This window comes from Cucurbita maxima, unplaced genomic scaffold, assembly GCF_002738345.1.
Source record: "Cucurbita maxima cultivar Rimu unplaced genomic scaffold, Cmax_1.0 Cma_Scf00048, whole genome shotgun sequence".
Lineage (NCBI taxonomy): Eukaryota > Viridiplantae > Streptophyta > Magnoliopsida > Cucurbitales > Cucurbitaceae > Cucurbita > Cucurbita maxima.
Window position 1 is genome coordinate 314,281 of NW_019272064.1, and position 24,856 is coordinate 339,136.

The 24,856-nt window shown below is 34.6% G+C and overlaps 2 protein-coding genes across 2 annotated transcripts; one reads left to right on the plus strand and one right to left on the minus strand.

The window, feature by feature from the left end:
- Positions 1-752: 752 nt before the first annotated feature.
- Positions 753-11,336, plus strand: LOC111470918 (exosome complex exonuclease RRP44 homolog A-like). The gene is made up of 25 exons (XM_023116568.1): positions 753-944; positions 1,222-1,294; positions 1,403-1,540; positions 1,618-1,775; positions 2,313-2,368; positions 2,641-2,763; positions 2,884-3,014; positions 3,116-3,356; positions 3,629-3,782; positions 4,074-4,314; positions 4,564-4,720; positions 4,853-4,921; positions 5,974-6,099; positions 6,201-6,253; positions 6,537-6,643; positions 7,612-7,666; positions 7,768-7,867; positions 8,042-8,153; positions 8,972-9,092; positions 9,251-9,310; positions 9,392-9,497; positions 9,575-9,670; positions 9,765-9,846; positions 9,955-10,020; positions 10,845-11,336. Exons 2-25 carry the CDS (start codon positions 1,241-1,243, stop codon positions 11,041-11,043), a joined length of 2,805 nt encoding a protein of 934 aa, XP_022972336.1. The 5' UTR covers positions 753-944; positions 1,222-1,240; the 3' UTR covers positions 11,044-11,336.
- A 227-nt stretch (positions 11,337-11,563) lies between these two features.
- On the minus strand, positions 11,564-15,871 carry LOC111470928 (armadillo repeat-containing protein 6). The gene is made up of 8 exons (XM_023116580.1): positions 15,563-15,871; positions 15,190-15,495; positions 14,804-15,087; positions 14,501-14,629; positions 13,600-13,722; positions 12,911-13,018; positions 12,012-12,190; positions 11,564-11,940 (listed from the first exon to the last, which is right to left on the minus strand). The coding sequence occupies exons 1-8, from the start codon at positions 15,708-15,710 to the stop codon at positions 11,820-11,822; spliced, it is 1,398 nt and encodes a 465-aa protein (XP_022972348.1). The 5' UTR covers positions 15,711-15,871; the 3' UTR covers positions 11,564-11,819.
- Positions 15,872-24,856: the final 8,985 nt, after the last annotated feature.

Here is a 24,856-nt window from a genome sequence, read left to right on the forward strand (position 1 = left end):
GGAGAGTAGTGTTCATCTAACATGGTATCAGAGTCATGACTTAAACTTAGTCGTGTCAATAGATTGATAAATCCTCTAAAAAAAAAAATCATTTACATAATATTTATAGTATTTAAATGAATCGATAATGTCTATCGAATTTTTATGATATGTGAAAATGACCAAAATACCCTCCACTAAAATAAAATTCAGAAGATAAGCAAAGATGTGTCTCAAAATTATTTGGTAAGATTATTGCTTTAAAGTGATAGCAAGAAAGAGATGATCAAAGCATTCTCATGCTTGAGTCCTACGCACGGTAAACCGAATTCAACACCTATTCGATCTTCTTTATAAGCATCTTTAAATGTTTAAGCAATTAAGCCTATATTTCGACAGTTGGATGAAAGTCTCTTTAGTATGAAGTCTTTTGAGGAAGTCCAAAACAAATTCATGAGAGCTTATACTTAAATGTGGACAATATCATATTATTGTGGAGTGTGTTCATCTAACATGATATTAAAGTCTTGCTCTAAACTTAGTCATGTCAATAGAATTCTTAAATTATAGGCTCGATGTTCAATTAGATTCGAATATCTCAATTCGATATATAAATTTATTTTTATGATCATGAATAATTTTTTGAATTAGCGATAAAAATTTGCATTTTCTCAAAGAAAGGTACATTTTTTAATAGGTTATTTTGGTAAGTTGAGAGTATTGTCACTTGATCTGAAGCCCAATTACCCAAAAGTTTAATCTCAATCAAAACGAAAAAAATTCCCCAAAACCCTTGTTTTTGGATTAAACCCCACTTTCCAAAATTAAGCGCTTCTCGTAATTCAACTCCGAAAGCAGTGGTTTCATCAGGATTCTTAGCCTTCCGACGAATTCGCCGCCGTCCGCTCCCTCTCACACTCTCTCTGTCTCTTTCGCCGCCGCCGCTTATTTTTGCAGATTTAAAGGTTTCGATTCTTTGTTTCATAATCTAGAAAACTAACCTTGAGTTTGAGTTTGATCGAATGCCTTTGCTTGAATGTTGAAGATTTTTCGTTTCTTTTGCATCCAATGATTTCTAACAGAGGGTTCATTATCGTTTTCAAAATCTCTTTTCATTATCAAAATTTTGGCAATTTCAATTGATTTTCGATGTGATGGGTTCATTGATCTTTAAACATTAGCTTGATTTTCATATCTCTTCTGCCGCAATTTGCCAATTTGTGTGGTGGGTTTTGCTTTTAGTGGAACAATAGCAGCAGACATGTTGCATAACAAGTCGTTTGTTAAAAAGACGAAGTCTGGAAAAGTGATGAAGGTCGGTGTATTACTAATCTTTGGCCTTATTATTAGTTTCCTTCTTTTAATCGGTACTCTTCATAGTTTATATCTAACTATTTTTCTGGGTTTCTGTTCTTCATGGCAGCAAGTGAGAGAACATTATCTTCGAGATGATATATATTGTGGGACTTCAATTTGCAAAAAATGTGATTCTTCTGTTGCTCGTTTGAGTGCCTCTACATCCCCTATTCTAGTTCTTGATACTAATGTTGTTCTTAATCAGGTAATTTTCGGGCGGTCCTGTTGTTAACGTTAAGCTTTCAACTTGTAGTGTTTTTATGAATTGAAGTGTTTTTACAGATTGATTTGCTTGAGAATCCTGCTATTGACGACGTGGTCATGCTATCGATTGTGCTGGACGAGGTTAAGAACAAGAACCTGTCTGTTTACAATAGAGTTAGAGCTCTCTGCAGCAATCCTCTGCGGAGATTCTTTGTCTTCTCTAATGAGCACCATAAGTATGTTTTCTATTACCCTTTCGTTCATATTGACTTTCAGGGTCGTCGCTGAATGGTATTGTACTGTCGAAATTAACAATAGGATAGACTCACACTTGGGTTGGAGATTCAAAATCTATACTCTTTTATTATGTTTCTGAACTAAATGGAAATTTGGGATCTCGATTTGTACTTTTTAACTCATTTGCTACTACGTACTTCTAAACGGAAACTCAGCCAATTAAGCAGTTGAGTGTTGGTGCCTTTGGTTTGAACTTCTACGTAAAGCTAGTGATTTCATGCATAAAAATTGAAGGAAAAAACTAATGCCAACTTACAAGAGCTTTTCTAGGGCTGAGGTTGGTTATTGTAACGGTTGAATGAAGTGCGATGCTAAGGTTTTTGATAGAAAATGAACCTCCAACTCTAATGCGCTGTGTTTCCCTATAACATTTTTGCAACATCCCATGGCATGAAGCATCAAAATCTATATGGAAAAACGTGCATTTTAATGGTGTCATGAATTTTGAGCTTCCTTTGATGACATTGTTTTGGCAGGGATACATATGTTAAGGAGATGAGTGGAGAAAGTAAAAATGATCGAAATGATAGAGGTATTCTCTTGAAATTACATGATGTGATGCTTTAATCTTCGCTTACTGAAGCTGGACTGCATATATTTTCATCCATACTCTGTTCCACATATACAATAATTATATTTCATACACATTCTCATATGTCCGTTCATACTCGCATTCTAATTCATTATTTACAGTAACTGCCTAGATATCCTGTATTTTTGTTTTCATAACTTTCTATAAGCTAATTACTGTAAAAAATGCTTGCTTAAATGATGTTGACTGTTATCTCTAACCTCGCGAGTCAGCAATTCGAGTGGCTGCTCAGTGGTATCAGAATCATATTGGCGGTGCTACTCGTGTTCTACTCATAACCAATGACAGAGAGAATAGGAGAAAGGCTGTTGAAGAGGGAATTTGTGCAGAGACAAGTATGTTAGATGTGTATTTATCTTTGGCATTGCTTCAAATCTCTGTGTCTAATACAGTACAACATCGAGTGCTTTTTTTCATATACTTATCTAACTTGGTAATTTGTATCTTCTTTACAGTTGAATCATATGTTAGATCTTTGGGTCAAACTCATTTACTTGACCTGTTAGTGCAAAGTGCAAATGAAGATGCAAATATGGAGGAAGTTGAAGATATGAGGCCATCGAAGAGGAAGGTTCTCTACTTTGAGGTATTATATGAGTTATGCTAGACTTCATTTATTTCTGGTAAGATACAGCCGTCTTGTAAGGTTTCTGGTCTATAACACATCCTGCTCTTCTTTCTTTTCAGCATAAACCCATGTCAGAAATTACTTCTGGTTTACATCGTGGTATATATCATCAAGGAAAGCTCCGTGTTAATCGATACAATCCATTTGAAGCATATGTGGGAAGTGAGAGTATTGGTGACGAAATAATTATTTATGGGCGTACCAACATGAACCGGGCTTTTGATGGTGATGTTGTAGCAGTTGAACTTCTGTCTCGAGATCAGTGGCATGAAGAGAAGTCTTTGACTATAGCTGATGAAGGTGCTATAATTTATATCCCCATGAATATTTTATTTAAATGATAACGGATAAGGCCTGTGTGAATTCTGTACTGGTTAGGTTTGGAGTCATATTCTCACTAAATGTAAGAAGTTCAATTCTATGATGACTTGATTCGTATTTCCAAAGTTTCTATTCGGGATTGGTGGTTGTATTTCCAATTCAAGTTTCTATTGGGGATTGAACTTCTCTCTCTCGCACATGCGCACATGCAATCCCACTATGATGCATACTTTCTGATTCTATTGTTGCAGATGATGATGAGGAAGAAGATGTTCATCTTGTTCCTGGTAGCGCTGATGATGCCCCAAGAACTACATCGGTAGTGGGCTCTAATGGAGATTCTACTTCTAGTTCACCACGACCAGCTGGACGTGTCATTGGTATCATAAAGCGTAACTGGCATTCGTAAGTTATCTTGGTAGTTCGCTAGATCTGCTGTTTTAAGGAGTGACATTTGCTGTACACATTTATATATATTTTTTGTTCTTCTAATAAATACTTAGATATGCCCTAGGTACATTTGTGCATGTATTTATTTTGTATTGATTTTCCACCTAACTTTATAGTTGGTTTGGACATTTCATAAATCTTATGTTTTCTTCATTACAATTTTGTCTCGTTACTTCTCCAAGATTGTTGCACAGATTTCGTATTGCCATGGAGTTGTTTATCTGATGTTGTTGATTTTTAATGCAGTTATTGTGGTTCTTTGGATCCAATGCCTATGCCTGCCGGAAGTGGTGGTGTTGCCTATGCTCTATTTGTTTCCAAAGATCGCCGGATTCCTAAAATTAGAATCCAAACCCGTCAGCTTGAGAATCTTTTGGACAAGAGAATCATCGTAGCAGTTGATTCTTGGGACCGTCTATCTAGATATCCTTCTGGCCATTATGTACGATCTATAGGAGAAATAGGAGATCGAGATACCGAAAGTGAGGTACGGACAATTGTTATATCAATAAGAAACACTTTTCTGTAGGAGAAATAGGAGATCGAGATATGGAAAGTGAGGTATACACAATTGTTATATTCTATTTACAAAACACGGGTTTTTCGACGATTTCCCATAACACCTACAGGGTCTAATAGATCTTGTTGAATTGCTAAGGTCTATGGGGGTGGGATTTAAGTTTCAGGTTGCTGAATATTTTCATGTACTAATAAATTATTTGTTTGAATACTTCAGGTGGTCTTAATTGAAAATGATATCAACTCCAGGCCATTTTCTTCACAAGTTTTGGCATGTTTGCCACCATTACCATGGTCAGTGTCTCCTGCTGATATAGCAAACCCCATTCGACAGGATTTGCGGCATTTAAATGTTTTTAGTGTTGACCCTCCAGGTAGTTGAACGTTTTTTGAACTCTATTTCCCCTGCTTTTTCCATTTTCTTATCTGTTATTATTCTTCTATGGTGTAGTCATGTCAGTTCTGTCAAAAACTAATCGGAGCCAATGGGCTTTTGGTTTGTCCAGGTTGCAAAGATATCGATGATGCCCTTCACTGTACAGCTCTTCCAAATGGGAATTTCGAAGTTGGAGTCCGTATCCTCAATCTTTTGATTTTCTGTATGCATTAGATGTTTATGTTACTCAAGAGTCTTTTGTGGATTTGTAAAACACTTCTATGGTTCCAAAGGATTTTAAATAGTTAGTTGAATCCCTTTGGATCATGTCATTTATTCATCCCTTTTATGGAGAAGAATTAAATATTTGAGGGCTCCATAGGCCTCAGGGGAGACTCTATAGTGTACTTTGTTCGAGAGGAGGATTGTTGGGAGGGAGTCCCACGTCGGTTAATCAAGGGGTTGATCATGGGTTTATAAGTAAGAAATACCATCTCTATTAGCATGAGGCATTTTGGGGAAACCAAAAGCAAAGTCATGAGAGCTTCTAAGTGGATAATATCATACCATTGTTGTGGAGGTCCGTGATTCCTAAGTTTTTTTTATGGAAAGGCATGGAAGGGGGAAGATCTCATTTGACTAGGAGGGAGGTGGTCTCAAAGCCTTTGAAACTTCGAGTTTTAGGCATTGATAACCTAATACTACACAATGAGGCATTGTTAGGAAGTAGTTGTGGTGGTTCTTCATGGAGCGTAATGCTTTTGTGGAATAGGGTCATCGTAAATAGGTTTAGGCCATACACTTTTGAGTGGGTTTTAGGGTGTGGGTCTAAGGGCTCTAGTGAGAACTTTTAGATTGTTCTTTCTTTAGGATTCCTCTCTTTTCCCCCAATTTGTGAAATGTTCCATTAAAGAAGGCTCAAAGATCTATTTTTGGGTGGGAGATAAATCCCTTATGCCTCATTTCGTGCCTCAACACCATCTTTCAGATAAGAGGGTGCACTCGGTGGCCTCTATCATGTCTTCCTTGATTCTTCTGCTTCGTTTCCTTTGGGTTTCTACTTCCCATTATCAGATAGAGAGATGATGGAAGTGGCAGCTTGTCTTTTTCTCTTATTGTAATTATATGCGTATTTGGACTCCATTTGTGGGGCTAGTTTTTTTTTGTATGCCCTTGTACATTCATTCATTTTGCTCAATAAAAGTTCAGTTTCTTTTAAAAAAAAATTGCACCTTAACAACATTCAATTAGATATTGCTGATGTAACAAATTTTGTTCACCCGGGCACTCCATTGGATGATGAGGCTGCACAAAGGGGCACATCAGTCTACCTCGTTGAGCGGAGGATAGATATGCTTCCAAAACCATTAACAGAAGGTCTACATTTACTATTATGACGCATTAGTCATGAGGAACTGTTTCATAGGTTTTATTCTCGACCACTTTATCTCAACGTGATGATAAATCTTAATCTACAGATGTATGTTCTCTTCGAGCTGACGTGGAAAGACTGGCATTTTCAGTAATTTGGGTATGTGGTTCATTATTCTTTTTGTTGTGATTAACCATCCTCATCTAAAGACTATCCTATCTTTATTCTGCAGTTGTAAAAGATCTTCATGAAAAAAATTTCTTGTTGTTATCCTTTTCTTGTATTATTTGTTTGATTTATCTATGGTTTAATTATCAATTAGGCTATGTTAGAATCTACGCTTTGTCGGGAAGTTTACACATTTTTTAATATGTTTAGACTCTAGTACTCCCCTCGTCCCCCCTAATTCGTGCATATATTTTCACTTGCCTCTGATGTTCAGGAAATGACACCTGAAGCAGATATTGTTTCTACTAGCTACACAAAAAGCATCATTAAATCGAGTGCCGCATTATCATATGTTGAAGCTCAAGCGAGGATGGATGACAGGTAATTTCATGTCAGTTATAACTATTTGAAGTTTATTGGTGTTTGTAACAATGTCTTCTTCAATATTTATGGTGATTGAGGGCTGTTCTGAAAATAGGTTCCTGGTTTCTGCTTTTGTTTTCAAAATTATATTTAGGAGTTGTTTTGGGATGAATGTGAAAGTAAAGTTTATTATGCAATTGAAAATAACTATTCATGCGCTCATCACTTTTTAAAGAAAAAAAATTTCAACTGTTTTAAAAGTAGTTACGGAAATATGTTATAAAAGTTGTTTACTGAGTATATTTTATTTATTTATTGTTCTCAAAAATAGAAAGCATGTCCAAAATAGCTTTGAAATAGCATCTTAACTTCTCATGTATGTCTAGTGTGGCGCGTTCATGATATTTTTGGAAGGATTTCAATTTATGTGTAACAGCCAAAGTCGGGATTGTGACATCCCACATCGGTTGGAGAGGAGAACGAAGCATTCTTTGTAAGGGTGTGGAAACCTCTCCCTAGCAGACGCGTTTTAAAAACCTTGAGAGGAAACCCGAAAGGGAAAATCCATAGAGGACAATATCTGTTAACGGTGAACTTGGGCTGTTATATTATGTATTTGTGATGCATAAGAGCTTAGCCGTGCCCTTCTCCCCTTTTCAAGTGTTTTTAATTAAGTGGCCGGTTAACTTGTAATTTTGTTGTTCCTGGCTGGTTAGTGTTTCCTATGGGGTCTCACTCTCTCTATATCATTCATTATGGTGATATGACAGAATTGTTGAATCTCTACGTTGCAGCCTTTGTGAATTATCTTCAACCTTTTCTTTGTTGTTATATGCATATTTGTCAAATCAAAGCTTAAACGTGTTTGCCAATCCTCTTTAAAGAGTTATTTCATCACTGTGCTTTACTTATTTTCAGATTTTTTTTGGGGTTCATTTAAACCTAAAGATTTTATTCTTACGAAGCTGTAATTACTTTACTTGCAGTCGATTGATGGATCCAATAACTAGAGATTTGAGAAATATGAATACCTTAGCAAAGGTAAGCATACTTTATTTGCTTTTGTTCCATAAATAATCGCCGGGATATGTCTTGGTCTGACATGTAGTCTTCTAACCTCTCACAACCCGGTCAACCTGCAGAAAATGAGGTTGAGACGAATCGAGAGAGGGGCCTTGACTCTTGCTTCTGCTGAAGTCAAATTTCAAATCGACACTGAGACACACGACCCTCTTGATATTGGTATGTTTGGATGCCAAATTTCATTCATAGATAGTTTTTCGAGTCCTTGAGCATGAAAATATTTATTTTTGTTACCCGACACCCCCTCCCCCTGGCTCGTTCCCTTTTGTTTTTATTTTAAAAAAAATTCATTTAACTTTTTCACTGCCCCTGTCAAATGATGTATTCTTCCAGGCATGTATCAGATTCGAGAAGCTAACCAAATGGTGGAGGAGTTTATGCTTGCGGCAAACGTTTCAGTAGCAGAAAAAATTCTTAAGCATTTTCCGCTGTGTTCATTATTAAGGTAAAGCGCTATCACATAAGCATTTGATTGCATGAATCCAGGGTGCATCTTATTATGTCTCTGCCAGTGCATTTACCTTTTTATTTTTGGGGAGCGTGTGAACTTTTGGTTGTGGAGTGGTGTAATGGTTGGAGCGGAGTTTTGTACTATAAACATTGACAAGTTGTATACTCCACACCCTTTTTTACAGTTAGCATATTAAAAGCAAGCCTATTCTGGCTTGCCGTTTGCTTGACACCCGTTGAAGAGGGACATTTCTTATTCTTGGTTCGGGTTTACTGCTTTCCTGCCATTAGATATTAACTAACTTTTTTTTAAAAACTTCTAAACGTCTAAAAGCTTAAACATCCAGTTTTATCAACTGTGATTTCTGATTTATATCCTAATATGGCTTATTCCTTGGTTACGTGAGATCTCACGTCGATTAGAGAGGGGAATGAGTGTCAGCAAGAACGTTGGGCTCTGAAGGGGGTGGATTGTGAGATTCCACATCGGTTGGAGAGGGGAACGAAACTAGGTCTCGAAGGGGGTAGATTGTGAGAACCCACGTCGGTTGGAGAGGGGAATGAAGTTGGGCCCCAAAGGAGGATGGATGGGGAGATCTCACGTCGGTTGGAGAGGAGAACAAACATTCTTTATAAGGATGTGAAAACTTTCCCTAGTAGACACGTTTTAAAAACCTCGAGGGGTAGTCTGAAAAGGAAAGTTCAAAGAGGACAATATCTGCTAGCGGTGGACTTGGGTTGTTACAATTTCTCTTCAAAAGATTTCTTGCATCTTCTTTTATCTAATTCCTTGTATCTTCTTTTTATTCGCAGGCGCCATCCTTCACCAACTAAAGAGATGCTGGAACCTTTGATTCGCACCGCTGTAGCTGTGGGCCTTGACTTGGACGTGTCATCATCCAAAGCTCTGGCTGATTCACTCGATCGTGCATTGGTATATTATATTTCATCGAGTAGGCTGTAATTTTAAATTTTGTCTTCAGTTCGATGCCTGGCTAGCATCTTTGTTAAAGTTCTTCAAATTTCTTATTGATATAAGTATTTTGTAGTCTGTTCTTCGTTTAACTGGAACAAATTCATATATGATATCAGGGTGATGATCCCTACTTCAATAAGCTGATCAGAATACTAGCCACTAGATGTATGACACAGGTAATCTCACATAAATTTGGAGTTTTGACTAATTCAATTGCTTATGAACATTTCTGAAAGCTTATTTTTGTACAAGTGAAGGCAGTTTACTTCTATAGCGGAGACCTTAGCCCTCCAGAATATCAACATTATGGGCTAGCAGCACCTCTATATACCCACTTCACGTCGCCTATTCGTCGTTACGCAGGTTCGGGCTTGCCTCGTTTTGTCTGTTTGGTGACATTATTCTATTATTTTGGGTCTTTAGCCATCTTTGTATTGCAGATGTCATCGTTCACAGATTGCTCGCTGCATCGTTGGGAATCTACAAACTTCCAACACTATTCCTTGACAGACCGAAACTCACAACGATCGCCGATAGTATGAAAATACTCCCTGCATCTTAGTTATTTGTTATGACATGGACTAAAAGAAATATGACGTATGTGTGCTGTCTCTTGTAAATTGTTTTCAGATTTAAATTATCGACATAGGAACGCTCAAATGGCTGGCCGAGCTTCCGTGGAGCTTCATACTCTAATTTACTTCAAAAAACGGTATGCGTTCTTTAGCATGTTCATCACTCTCGTGTATAGCTAAAATATTCACGTTTACTTTTTTCGTTCTCGTCTGACCTAAAGAAATGTCGTCTCTTTTTGATGTAGGCCGACGGAGACGGAGGCCAGAATAGTGAAGATAAGATCAAATGGGTTTATAGTATTTGTTCCCAAGTATGTTTCCTCCAAACCTATGGCTTTATAGTAGTATTTCTTTAACACCACCTTTTACTTTGACTGATATGAACTGTGTAGGATGAGTTCAAATTAGGGTGAATACACAAGACCTTAAATATTCTATTCGTTTTCCGACATCAAATGTTGTTAAGGTTAAGTTGGACGGTCGAATCATAGGGAATTAGTGTAACAGTCCAAGTCCACCGCCAGTAAATATTGTCCTCTTTGGGCTTCCCCTCAAGGTTTTTAAAACGCGTCTGCTAGGGAGAGGTTTTCACACCCTTGTAAAGAATGTTTCGTTCTCTTCCCCAACCGAAGTGGGATCTCACAATCCACCCCCTTTTGGGGCCAGCGTCCTCGCTGGCACTCGTTTCCTTCTCCAATCAATGTGGGACCCCCCAATCCACCCTCCTTTGGGACCTAGCGTCCTTGCTGGCATACCACCTCGTGTCCACCCCTTTTAGGACTCAGCCTCCTTGGTGGCACATCGTCCGGTGTCTAGCTTTGCTACCATTTGTTAACAGCCTAAACCCACCGCTAACAAATACTGTCCTTTTTGGGCTTTCCCTTTCGGGCTCTTTCTCAAGGTTTTCAAAACGCGTATGCTATGGAGAGGTTTCCACACCCTTATAAAGAATGTTTCATTCTCCTCACCCAACCGATATGGGGTCTTACAATTAGTGATGTGTTGAAACGTTGATCTAAACTTTATCATATATAAAATGAAACGGTGTTCCCTGTGGATAGAACACGTTTCTATATCAGTGACTTTATCTGTGAATCACGTCAATGATGACGAATGTTTGTATACTCTCTGTCAGGTTCGGTATCGAAGGACCGGTATACTTGTCAGGCAAAGGTGAGAAGCAAAGTGGAGAATGGTTTGTGGATGAGCAAGAACAGAAGATCAAGAAGTTGGATGGAAGCCTCGCATACAACATTCTACAGGCGGTGAGAATTCACATGGAGGTTGTGGAGCCCCAACCAAATAGACCAAAGCTGCAGCTTACTCTTCTTTAATCTCCTGATTTTCTTAGCTCTGCCTCTGAGAACACATTCTGTACAAGTAAAGGGTAGGAAAGTAGACTCTTTCCCCCCCCCCCCCCCCCCCCCCCCCCCCCTTTTTTAGGGAGTTAGGGGATTTTATAGCAAAGGCTCATGTTGTGAGAGTAGGGAGCATATTGGTACACTTGGAAGTGCTTCGAAAGGTGTCAGCAGGTGCACGGAGCCAGAGCCGGAGCCCGCCATGTTCGATGTCGAAACAAATTGTGGAACCGTGTAAATTTATTTTTATTCAAAATATTTACCTTTCATATTTCTTAGCATTAATATATGGACTAAATCCATCTATAACCCCATAGATTATCTCTATACTTTTAAATATCATTATTTAAAGTTTAGCTTGAAAGTGTTCTTTCCTTATATAAAAAAGTTCACTTTAAAAGTTTAAGAGTAATTTTGGAACAAATGTTAACCGATTCAAGAGTGAAAATTAACTAAAACGGGTAGAAAGAATAATGCACATATCTGTAGCCCTTGCGCAAGTATTTGTCACATGTAGGGTTCTTGTAACTACAGGATGTCTACACTCATCAGCCAACCTAATTCCGACCAATGAATATTGACTTTGTTCTTTCTGGCAGATATTTGGGTGTTGAGATATCTCTCTCTCCCCCATCCTAACTCACTAAAATTTGAAGCCAAGGGAACACAAGAAAGAGGAATGCAAAGTTGCACCAAAGATTATGAACTTACAAACAAGTGAAGGCATATCAACTAATCCAAGCTCTCAAGGGCTACAGATAATTGTCAAGCCCCAAGTCCCTTAATGCATCACTTGCAGCATCCTTGCAGCTTTCATGGTTTTGCTTCGCTTTTCGAATGTATTTCTCGATTCCGTTTTTTAGCAAAAGAGCTCTGTATAATACAGAATGTGCTTGATAAGTAAATGCTTGCTAACATCAATGGAGAATAGCTTGAGAGGGCACCTGTTTTCGGGGTTCCTGACAACAAGATTTCGTATCATGTGGCAGGAGTTCCTTTGCATTTGTTGAGCTGAAGGGAATTTCTGCATAGCTTGAATGGCAAGATCTCCAGCTCCAGCTTCAATTGCACGTGTTGCATTTTCTGGAGATCTCAAAGTCAGCACTGATATGATCGACATTACCTATACCAAAAATCAAAGAGTTTCGCACTCAATCCACTAAGCAAGCACATAAGCAAGATGAATCTCTTTAGACTGGAACAGATATCATATTGTGGATAACATATCAGAATTATACAAGTCGTGACTTATATACATCAGTAAAAGGGCATTAAAAATAAACCCCAAAAATACTGTAGATTAAGTTTGCATCAGAAATAAATAAGTCCACATTAACAGAATGAAGATGAGTATTGAATAGAAATACATAGATATTCACGATATTCCATTGACGATATTCACAATCTTAGTGTTCGACAGACAAGTACCAAAGTTTTCATAAAATAAAAATCATTTTAAAACTACACATTTTGATGAGCATATAGGTTGGAGATTTAATCCTCCTACCTTTTGGTCAAAGATATAAACCTTAATTAAGTTAGCTTTAAACCATACTTTTATGATATACCTTAAGAGGGATACATTGAGAAGACAAAAATAAAGTGTCCAAGCAATAAATTTATTTGGAATGTCTAAAAAATTATTGTTAGACATGTCCCCTAATCATAAACATCGAAACATGTATCTTTGACTACTTCGATGATCAAAAAAAGAAACTAAAATCTTCACAGGATGTTATGCCAATCAACAGAAAATAGAATGGGATATGATGTTATTGCAATGTCAAGGAGGCTATATCTAAAGTAGCATAATTAAAAAGAACAGAAAGCTTTCCTTTTTTACCTCCTGCAGAACAGATGGATCATCACTAAATCTGGATGAAAGCTTGATTAGTTTGTCCAATCCTTTCTTTTCAATAATAGCGCTCTTATTAGCGTCACTTCCTGCCAACTAATTAAATAAAAGCAATGAGACGAAAATCAACATAGAAAATTAAAAATGCAACGATAACCCTGCATGCTTTGTAGATCTCAGGAGAAGATTGACAATACCAGCTACAGAAGCTAGCAGATTAAAATCGTGCTCACCACAAAAAGCAGCTATGAGTTGATTAAAACAAGCTGCTTATTTACAATTGCTTTAAGAAACTAACCAAAATTGCCAAAATTGCCAAAATTACCTTTCCTTGCTCCAGTTACATCTAATTATTGAAGGAGTCAATGGGATTTATCAGCTCTGGTGTCTCAAATCTACTCTTTCCTTTCTTGCTTTTTCTCTTTCCTTCTTTTTTTAAAAAAAAAAGAATTACAAGGCAACGCTTGCTCTTAAATCTACTTCGATTCCTTAATTCTTTTAAGAGAGCCGTCCTTTAGTAACAGAGCACAAAGGATCAGTTAAAATGTTGAATCGAGGAGCTATAAATGCAGCAGTGAAGCTGAGAAGATCAGACTTCGATCTAAATAATTTGACATTAGCAGTGGATTCAATGAATTGAACACTAACAACCCCACAAAACGATTTTAACTTCATACCTTTGATAACAAAGAACAGCAAACTTTAGCTACCATTTTATTGCCTTGATCACCACTGTCATCAATGCATCTCAGAACTGCATCAATACCACCATTTTCAGCAATAGATTTACAAATTTCATCCTGCATTTCGTGAATAGAAATTGAACAGGGAAAAATCAGAACACTGTTAGAAAAACTAATATATCACTTTTCTGATCTATGATAATATATCTCGGAGACAAGAGATATGCAGAGGAGGCAACCTACAAGATGAACCTCCAATCAAGCAAAATAAGACCTGATAAATAACAACAAAAAGGCTTCAACACAATAGCCCACCAAGAACATAGAATCTAAAATGAGACCAAATTTCACTCGAAATCTTTCATGCCCTCTAAAAGTTCTATTTTTTTTCTCTCTCCACAAAGCTCCCACATGATAGCACGCTCCCGTGCTTGATATCTTAGTATGTTTGCTTCACATAAGAAGCTTCTGATAGTATGATTTTAGTCAAAGAAAGAAAAAGAAACATATTCTTAGTTAGTATCACAATATAGTGATAATCAAGAAGGCTCGCTATCACCATGGCTACTAAAATCATGGCAGATTTTATCATACACATCACCAAAAGAATTTAAAAACGATGTGTACGACTATGAGCCAAATGATTCGAGCTGCATAATCTTGTCTTGTCAATTTACATTAATGAGAACAAATTTATAAAATGTCTAATAAAATAAATCCTCGTCTTTTATATTTTCTATGAAGAGAGAACTTTACCAATCAATTTAAACTCAATAATATTAACCATATGTTCTTGTATGTGTTGTGAAAAGATTTTCTTTTTCTTTTTCTTTTTCTTTTTTTTCCTATAAAAAGGTATACCCTTTTTAGTTTCCAACCAAATTTGAAGACTTACATTAACAGCAACAGCCTTTAAAGCAATGCTCGCAGAAACTAGACCGGGCGAGTTAAGTCCTCCATGTAGCGAGTCGACAAGAGCATTAGCAATTCCAATTTTGGCAAATCTTCTGGCATAACCATAAACCTGAAGTTTAACATGACACCCAAGAAGTAAGAAGCCATCAGAAAAAGGATCGATTACTCACACACTTATAAAGAATGCTTCGTTTCCCTCTCCAACCGATGTGCGATCTCACACAAGTCATCAACAATACGGTACGTACTGGAGGTGATAATGAAAAAGAATAAGACCACGTACTTGGGAAGCAACTACACGATTATCATCAGGGGTCAGCAGAACCCGAATAGCATCATATAAGCTACTAATACAGTCACCTCTGTGCGTACTCAGAGTCTGCAAAATAAGCTCACCAATATTCATCCCCATGAATATTTCTTTAAGAACCTCATTAGCAGTCGCAGCCGCAGCAACCACAGCAAAGCCACCATGTAAAATGTCTACATTTTCCTTGCCGTTATTCAGAATATCCATTACAATTTTGGGTCCATTGCTGTTACGAAATATTTCTGTACTGTGTAAATCTGCAAACATATCAACATTGCAGGAATTAAATATGAACATTACAAACAAAATCATAGGATGATTACACACAGTTGCTTGTTGTAATATGTTAAGCGTAGTACCTTGAAACAATAACACCATTGTCTTCAAAGCGGAAGCAACAGTACGCTGGCATTCACTTGGAATCTTACAACAAAGAGAACAGAGCAATTCTAATCCCCCATTTCTTAATACAATCGACGCATTTCCAGATTCCTCATTCGATCCACACAGCTCCGATATCCTATCAAATAAAGCCACCATCTCGTCAAGATACTCATCACTGATTCTATCCTTCGAATCACCGTCCAATTGTTTCAGCCTCTCCAAGCTCTGTACCAATGGATTATCATTCACGCTACCCTCTCCAGGAACGCATCTCACAATGCCTGCATACAGAAAGAACCACAATCAGAAAATGAAGATAATGATTACGAATGGAGCTCCACAAATCACCTGAGAGATCAACGCCTTGGAGTGTTAAGGTTTCGATTGCATCCTGGAGAGCTTCAGTCGGATCCATCCCTAGATCCTCAACATTCTCTCTTACCACCTCGTCGAAAGCTTCCTGTGAGATCCCGCGGAGGGTTTTGGGTGGGCCCATCTCCGCCGTATTCCGTCGGATTGGAGGACGTTAAGGTATCTCCGTTGTGAAGAACGATCGGATTCGTTGCAGTAGAGTGAAAGAAATTACTGACGAATGGCCGGAGCGAGGGAAGCCAGTGACCGAAGAACCGGGAAACTAATCTCAATTATTTGCGTGGCACTGAAATTCAAAACCGGAACGATGCCTTATGCTTTGGGCTTTTGTGTGAGATAATGGGCTTGAATTGTATTGGGCCGCATTATAGAAATCATTACAATGTGGGCCGAGAATCTTTGAGGGCCCAAAACTCCGGCCCAACAAATTTGAGCATAGAATATTCCTCTCGTCGTTAAAAGGTAAATCTTTTATTAAATAATAAACTAAACTCAACCCAACCCCAATTAAAAATTAACAATAAATTCAGTTTATTTCGATTTAATAAAATCTAATCTTACCGAACCTATGAATCAACTCAATCCAAACAATACAAGTTAGGTTGAATTGATCGGGTTTTCAGGTCATTGAATTCTTTTAACACTCTAACTCTCGAGTAACTATAGTGATAAAGTAAGAAGTTGATCAACTCCGACCCTTCTTCTTTATTTATTTATTATTATTATTCTCCTTAATACCAAATAAACACAAAATCACATAAATTTGTAATTTTTTATTTTTTATTTCAACAATTATAGAACAAATAATTAAACGAAATTTAAACAAAAATAAATTTTCCAAACGTATAAATAAAAAAATTAATAATTTAAAGTTGGTTGAGTATAACTTAAAATTATTTTAATATTAATATCTTGGAAATATATATTAAGAAAATAAATATATATCTATTATCAATAGAAATTAATTTTATCATATAAAGTATTTTTTAAAAGGTAAAAATGTCAAAACTTTATTGATGTGATGTTAACTACTTTGAAAGTAATAAAATTTCACAAAAATCATTATTTTATACGTTGACTACAAATAAAACATTACTAATTATTTTAAAATATTAAAAAACAATAAAGTAAAAATCTAATTAAAATATAAATTATTTAAAATAGAATTATAAAATTTAATTAAAAGATATTGATTCGAATAATTTAATTATTTTGATGGCAGACGTATTATATTTATTAAATGTTCGACAAAATTTTAAACCAAATTTGATTGAAAGATAAAAAAAAATGTAATATTTATTGCAATTTAAAGTATATATTAACTTTAAATTAATAGAGAATTGAAAGTTTGGTGTAAAAAAATAATAGTATTTAATAAGTTCATGTAAATGTAAAACTTAGGTGTATATTTATTTATTTATTTATTTATTTATTTATTTATTTATTTTAAAATTATGTGGAAGTGGGTGCAAAGAGGAGAAATGGAGGCACCATTAAAGGGACATCTTCATCATAAACTGAAGTGTCAGTTAGTTAGTGACTTAGTGGAGAAGTCCACTTAGGATTGTACAAGTCATCATGATGTGTAATAATAAAGCTTTTAAATACTTTTTAATTTCTAAATTAAATTAATTTTAAAAAACCCGATCAACCCAAGCCAACCCAACCCAATTCGTACAATCTCGGTTAGGTTATGAACTTATTTAGGTTAAGTTGAGTTCAAATAAATTAAAATTTTATATATTTTATTTAATTTTTGTAATATTTTAACTGTTTGTAAGGTAATTTTCAAGGGTTTGAAAATATATAAATAAATATTTTATGAACTAACATTTTATTTTTATTAAAAATAAAGATTTGAATAAACCACTCAACCAATCCAAAGAACTTATGGTTAGGTTGAGTTTGGTTCGTTTTGTTTCGATTGACAAAATTTACGACCAATAGGGTTAGGTCTAAAAAAATGTCCCAACTTGACCTATGAACACCTCTGGTTTAATATGAAAGTTTACCGACTAAATTTATAATTTAACCTAAAAAAATAATTAATTTAAATTATATATATATCTATATATATATATAGATATAAATTCTACCTTATTGGTTCCGATGCCACATCAATTCTCCCAACTAATTTGGTTGGTTGAGCAAACATCAAGTTCGTAAAAGAAACCAAAATTTTGTTGGTGTTAGTTAACGTCATTATACATGTGATATTTGGCGATATGTAATAGACTAAAACGGATAATATTTACTAATAGTGGGTTTGGACTGTTACAAATGTTATTAGAGCTAGACACCGAGTTGTGTGCTAGTGAGAACAATGGGCTGCTAGCAGTGAGCTTGAGTTATTACAAGCAATAACCCTAACAAGTTTATCGATAAACAAAGAAATGCCTATAAATACAATAAACTAGTGACCTTGTCGACAATCCGACAAAAATTGGATGCAAGATTCAAGCGAGAGCGATTCCAATCTCATATGCATGCAGTTGCATATTGAAGATAGATCGAGCTAGAAGCAAACCCTAATCTAGGCTCACATGGACTCAAATTAATTTTAAATTTCGTGCTCGATCGTAACTAACCCTAAATCAATTACATTTACGACCCTTTTAGACTCACTTGCACTTAGACTATTGTAGATTTTGCCCCGATCCTATGCACCTCCCTAACTCTTCAATGACAGATAATTTGAACTAATAAATTTAGCTATTGAATCATCCGTCCACGTGAACTAATTATTATTTTAAAATTTTATATCCATAATATGATAATATTTTATAAACAACGTTACGATATATAAACCAAAATTTAAAATATATTTTATTTAAATAAATAATTTTTTAATTTACTCGAGTTTAGTTTATGAACTTTGACGATCGACCTATTTGACATTTTATATGACCCGTTCAATATTTTGATAAATAATTTACGATAAATATAATAATTTGTAAAAAGAAAAATAAAGAAATTAAATAAGGTGGCTTTTTTTTTCTGACATTTTAGTTGAGAGCCCTCAAATTCAATTAAAGCCTTAAATATTAATAGGCTTCCGCTGGACACCAAATAAAAAATTTTCATATAATTCCATTAATAATCAATGCACCATTAAGGGTGACATAAATTTGAAGCCACCAAACTTTGCATTATTTTGTTTTTTTTTTTTCTATATAATAATTTGAAAAAAATATATCAAACTAACACGGTTTTTTTTTTTTTTTTTTTTTGGTTCTTACTCACGTGCTTCACAGTAAAATTTATACTAGGTCACCCAACACGGGTTCTTTTATCAGACTCTTTTGCATTAGTATAATACTGTTCATTTTAGTTCTAATACCCTCGTAAATTTACATTCAGTTTCAACGAAAAGATCTCGTGCCAAATAGAGATAGTAGTCATCGCTTGTGAACCTTTCTCCGGTTTAGTTAATATGAGACTTTGGTTGTATTCCAAATAGCAACGTAAATCAAAAGCGTGTTCGGGTTCTCGAAAAAGAAAAATAGAAGAGAACTTTCCGAGATCGAGATGACCGACCCTAATATATCGGAAATTTAGGGACCCATAAACGAGAAGGTAGTAGAGTAGGTGTAAAAAAGATAAAGCAGGTATTATGGAATTTGACTTTGGTTTTGTTATTATTATTCCTCCACTTTTCTTTTTCTTTTTCTTTTTTATTTTTCTTTTTATTTCTTTTTTGGGATTTTTATTATTCCCCACTTTACTTAGTGGGTTTTGCTGACGTGTTCACATATTCTTACATCATCGGACAATATAATAAAAAAAAAATCTTTTTAAATAACATATTTTAAATTCCTCGAGTTGACTTTTTAAATTTAAACTTTTGAATTTTAAAATTAGTATATACTATGAGTATGTAAAAAAGATGAGGTATCTCGAAAAATTCGATCAATCTAACCGAGCTCAACTTGAAAGTTTGAATTAGGTTATAAATTATTTGAAAAACTTTACATGGATGAACTGTGTGAGATCACACGTCAGTTGAGGAGAAGAACTGAACATTATTTACAAGAGTGTGGGAATCCCTTAACAGATGCATTTTAAAACCGTGAGGTTGACGGCTATACGTAACGGGTCAAAATGAACAATATCTACTAACAATGGATTTGTACTGTTATAAATGATATCAGAGTCAGACACTAAGTGGTGTACTAACGAGAACACTAGGTCTCCAAAGGTGTAGATTGTAAGATCTCACATCTGTTGAAGAGAGAAATGAGAGTGTGGACTCCAATATCGTCGATTGACAGCTCTTCTAATTCGTCGATACGAGAAGCAAGGATGTGATAAAACAAAGAAAAAATAAAGGCAAATTGAGCTCGAGAATGCCAGTTAGGCAGAAGCTTATTAATATCTAGACCTGATTAAGTGAACCAACGTTCAATTCAAATCTTGGGTGGGAAAAATAAAAGTCGGGCACTTCGACCCAAGCCTATATGGCTAATTTGGATTGATCTCGGTTCAACTCCTTTCGATCTAATCCGAAACAAATTAGTTATAAAAATAGAAAAATATTGAAAATCCTAGTATAAAACAAAGTGAAGAGATCTGTATGCATGTGGGCGAATCTGCTGCTCCTTTTCTTGAGATCCGTACATCCATTGTGGATAAGAAAATATTAATGTTATTTTATTTTATTTTTAAAATTTTTAAATTCTTATTTTTAGGTACATGTTAATCACCCATTTTTAATTATTATTTTAAATTTTATGTCATTTTTTATATCGATATATTCAACATTCCCAAAAACTTATATTATATAAAAAAAAATTCTCTTTATTTTATTAAAATTTTAATTTTATTAAAAAAAATTAAAATCACTCGTAAATTTTGTATTGGGAGAAATTTTGAAAATTAATTTAATGTTTGATTTTTACGCTTTTCAATTCTCATTACCATAAGATAAATCAGTTTTTAATGAGTGAATGTGGGAAGAATTCTACCCGAACTTACGTAGGGTTAAAATAGTCATATTCTCGAATTAAACGTGCACAAAAAAAAAAATTAATGAATTAAAGTATAATTTAATTTGAAGAGAAAATAATGGAAGTTAAGATATAAAAAAACAGAAGTAGTTGAGATCATTTGTGGTATGTCTTCACCTAAGAGACTAAGAAACATAATTATGACCCATTAACTATCCCCCTATGTTTTTGTTGGCATATTTATCAACATTTCATGTGGAGGCAAAAGCTATACACATTTATAGAAATATATAAATTATTGATGATCCCAATTTTGCTTAACCGAGCTATCTTGTGGTATATGCGTGTGTCACAGTGAGGGTGAGCGTTTTGAGGCAAGTGTTTTTGAAGGATAGTAATGGGCGACACAAGTGTGTCGGTATCTGTAAATGACATGACATGGGCACGAGAGAACCAATGTCTCGATAGAATTAGAACTGATGTATGTTTGAGATGATTCAATGAGATGAGCAACACGTGGACTTGTTAGCATGACTGATGTATGTTCATTATGTGTTCTTCAAATTTTGAAGCGGATAAAGTGGGTAAATCTTCAATTTTGTTAGTTGAGATCGAAACAAAGGAAATGACGTTAATGTCCTTGTCAAGATATTAATATAATAAATGTATGTGAGTTGTTTTTTCTCTAGAGATATTGTTATTAGTTGTGATAAATGTTAAAACATAGCTAAAAATATTTTTGAAATAGATGGAGGAGGAAAATGAAAGTGACTTGAAGGAGACTTGTAGAGTAAGCATTGAATGAGTGTAGCTAAAAACAATTGGATGGGAACAATTTATAATGGTCGTAAAATTTAATGGTCGATGACTGTGACGCTATGATAAGATTTGTGGCATGTTGTTGGGGGCTCGATGACGACTGACGATGGTGGACAACGAAGATAAGTTATAGTTGTTGGGGTCGATCGATGGTAGACAATCGACGATGGTTAATATAGAAAAACTTGGGAGTCGTAGTGTGAGGGTATTTTGGTCATTTATATATATAAATATGAAGATTTAAGAGGGATTAACTCTGACGATATGATGAGATCTGTAGTTTTCGGTGGATTGCGCCCGTTGTTGAGGGTTGGGTGATGAATGACGATGATGGACAATGAAGACGGGTTGAACTGTTGGTTGGGGGCAGTCAATAATAGACGGTCGATGATCAACGGTGGTTATTAGTAGTAACTATGGTGAAAGTTAATATAAAAAATTGGTGTGAATTACTTGTAATTTAATTTAATTTTTATTACAATTATTAACTACACTCGAACAAACAAACTATCGTATTTATTTCAAAATTTTAAAAGCTAAAAGATAATTATTTATTATTTATTATTTTAAATGTAAAACAATGAAAAAAAAACTTTTTTTTTTTCAAAAAATTAAATAATAAAGTAAAAGTCGAAAAATTGAATTTAAAAGTTATTTAAAAATTCAATAAATACTTAATATATTTATATTAATCCAAATTGCAAAAGAAGAATTCTTAGTTTATTTTAATTATTTAAAAATATTTGACAAAGTTAAAGAAAAAGAGTAGTACTGAAAGGGACATGTTTAGGTCAGCGGTAATAAAAGATAATTTATTTTATATAAATAATAAAATAAATTTGAACTAATTTAATAAATAATTTCAACTAACCAAAAGTTTGAATAATGACCTTTGAAAATACAAACACCACTTACGTTTGCTCTTTTATGAGAATGATGGATAAAAAAAAAAAAAGTTAGATACCAACTAACCCTAATTAAAAACGGTCGTATTCGATAGGTTTGACTTGATGTTCGAGGTAGAAAATTTAAATAACACGATAAAAACATTCCTTTTATTTTAAGAAAGTTCGTTATATGTTATAAACGCTCTCGGGATAGTTATAGAGGTGTTCATATGACTCGATAATCTGACCAATCTGGACTGCTCACCCGACCGAAACATAATCATAAAAGTTGGGTTGGGTTGACTTTTTAAAAAATAAAAAAATTTGGTTCCGCTTATGAGTTGGCTTTTTTGAATTCAAATCACACAATAAAAACATTCATTTTATTTTAAGAAAGTTCGTTATGTGTTATAAATGCTCTCGAGATAGTTATAGAGGTGTTCATATGACTCGATAATCTAATTAATCTGGACTAGCCCTTGACCCAAACATAATCATAAAAGTTGGGTAGGGTTGACTTTTTAAAAAATAAAAAAATTGATTTGGATTTTGAGTTGACTTTTTTGAATTCAAATCACACAATAAAAATATTCTTTTTATTTTAAGAAAGTTTGTTATATAATATAAACGCTCTCGATATAATTATAGAAGTGTTCATATGACTCGATAATCTGACCAATCTTGATTGTCCACTCGACCCAAACATAATCATAAAAGTTGGGTTGGGTTGGGTTTACTTTTTTAAACATAAAATATTTGGTTTGATTTGTGAGTTGGCTTTTTTGTCGGGTTTTGAAAATAGGGTTACAACATAATCCAATCCCACTCTTGAAAAAATTAAGAATATTTAACGTTTGTAGTTGATGTTAATGATGTGTCGTGACTTGTAAATGTTTGATATTTGAATTTTATGAGATTTTAGCTATCCGATCAACCAACCCAACTCGAACATAGAGGGTTAGATTGTAAACTCTATTATAATTGTTCGGGTTACTAATCCAACTAATCCAGACGGGAAGTACACCCACCTAGAGGGTTGGTTTTAAAATTTTTAAATATAAAAGCATTAATTTTCCTTAAATTGCACATTTAAAATATTTCATATGATTAAAACAATGTCATTAATCTAATATAAAATCATATTTTAAAATTGATACATTGACTAGTTGTCTAACGGTGGGGCCCACTCAAACCCTAAACCAAGATATTTGAAGCACAATTATTAATAAAATAAATAAAAATAATATAATTTTATATAATTATGTACAAATTGTGCAAAATACAATATTGTATTGCCTTTAGTGATTGGGACCAACTCACCTGTCTATAATCTAATCCTACTTCTATTATTTTCTTTTCCTAACCATCCCCAAATAAATGCATTAAATATTCATTTTTTTAAAAATTTAAAATTTTAATTTCATTAATTTAAACCAGAAAATAAATTTATACGGTTCACCGTATAAACAGTTCTATTAATCTCACCGACAAGTTGTTAAAAGACTCGTATGATTTGAATCGTTAGACGAATACGACTCTCCACAGTGGTATGATATTGTCCACTTTGAGTATAAGCTAAAGGTCTCGTACCAATGGAGAGAGTATTCCTTCGTTATAAACTCATGATCATTCCCTAAAATGGCCAATGTGAGACTTTCATCATCCAAAATGAATGTCTTTGATAGTTGGTTACCGTGATGTTTGACCAATTTCTCGAAAGTTTATTTACTCTTTCGGTAATAATCCAAGCCCACCGCTAGGAGATATTGTACTCTTTGGATTTCTTTTTCGAGCTTCCCTTCAAAGTTTTTAAAACACGTATGTTTGGGAGAGATTTTCATACCCTTATAAAGAATGTTTCGTTCTCCTCTCCAACCGACGTGAGATTTCACAATCTACCAATTCGAGACTCAGCGTCTTCGCTGGGCACTCGTTCCTATCTACAATTGATGTGAGACCTCACAATGATTGAGAGGGAAACAATCATTATTTATAAGGTGTGAAAACCTGTCCCTAACAGACATGTTTTAAAAACGTTTAGAGGTAGTCCAAAAAGGGAGCTCTGGTGTATAATGAATTAAAAAAAAAGTCGAATAATAAATTTTTTAAAATTAATTAATCTAAAATTTTAATTTTTGTTAAAAAAATGTTAGAATAAATTAATAAATTAAATTAGGACAAATATGACATGTAGGTTAGATAAGAAAGGTGTCATTAATTAATTAATATATATTTTTGGCAGGAAATATTTGAACATTTGAAAAAAAGAAAAAAGAAAAAAGAAAAAATCAATAAAATGAAATTAAAATAAAGGAAAAAAAATATCATGTGCCTGACACGTGGCCAGTTAGCTATGAAGATGTACAGCTAGATGGCTCACTCCATCAGTTCTTTCAGTTCATCCTCCTCTCTGCTTTTCCTTCATCCCTTTCCTTCGTCCCTCAGAAACTCTGCAACAAATCCTTTCCTTCTTCTCTCTAAGAACCCTCCATTTTTCTCTCTCCTCTTCAAAAATCTTCCGGTTCCTTCTTACTATGCCGTTGATTTCTCCTGGTTCACAGAGTAGTAGCAACAGTCTGAAGGGATTCTTCTCTGATCGGTGATTTCACGATTTTCCG

What these genes read in the sequence shown, in the direction of transcription:
- LOC111470918 (XM_023116568.1), top strand. Translation starts at nt 1,241, where the DNA reads ATGTTGCATAACAAGTCGTTTGTTAAAAAGACGAAGTCTGGAAAAGTG. An exon ending in ACACGACCCTCTTGATATTG is followed by an intron (nt 7,868 to 8,041) that starts GTATGTTTGGAT and finishes GTATTCTTCCAG; the next exon opens with GCATGTATCAGATTCGAGAA. An exon ending in ACTCACAACGATCGCCGATA is followed by an intron (nt 9,671 to 9,764) that starts GTATGAAAATAC and finishes AATTGTTTTCAG; the next exon opens with ATTTAAATTATCGACATAGG.
- LOC111470928 (XM_023116580.1), bottom strand. Translation starts at nt 15,710, where the DNA reads ATGGGCCCACCCAAAACCCTCCGCGGGATCTCACAGGAAGCTTTCGAC. An exon ending in CCAAGGCGTTGATCTCTCAG is followed by an intron (nt 15,496 to 15,562) that starts GTGATTTGTGGA and finishes TTCTGTATGCAG; the next exon opens with GCATTGTGAGATGCGTTCCT. An exon ending in TAAAGGCTGTTGCTGTTAAT is followed by an intron (nt 13,723 to 14,500) that starts GTAAGTCTTCAA and finishes CACGAAATGCAG; the next exon opens with GATGAAATTTGTAAATCTAT.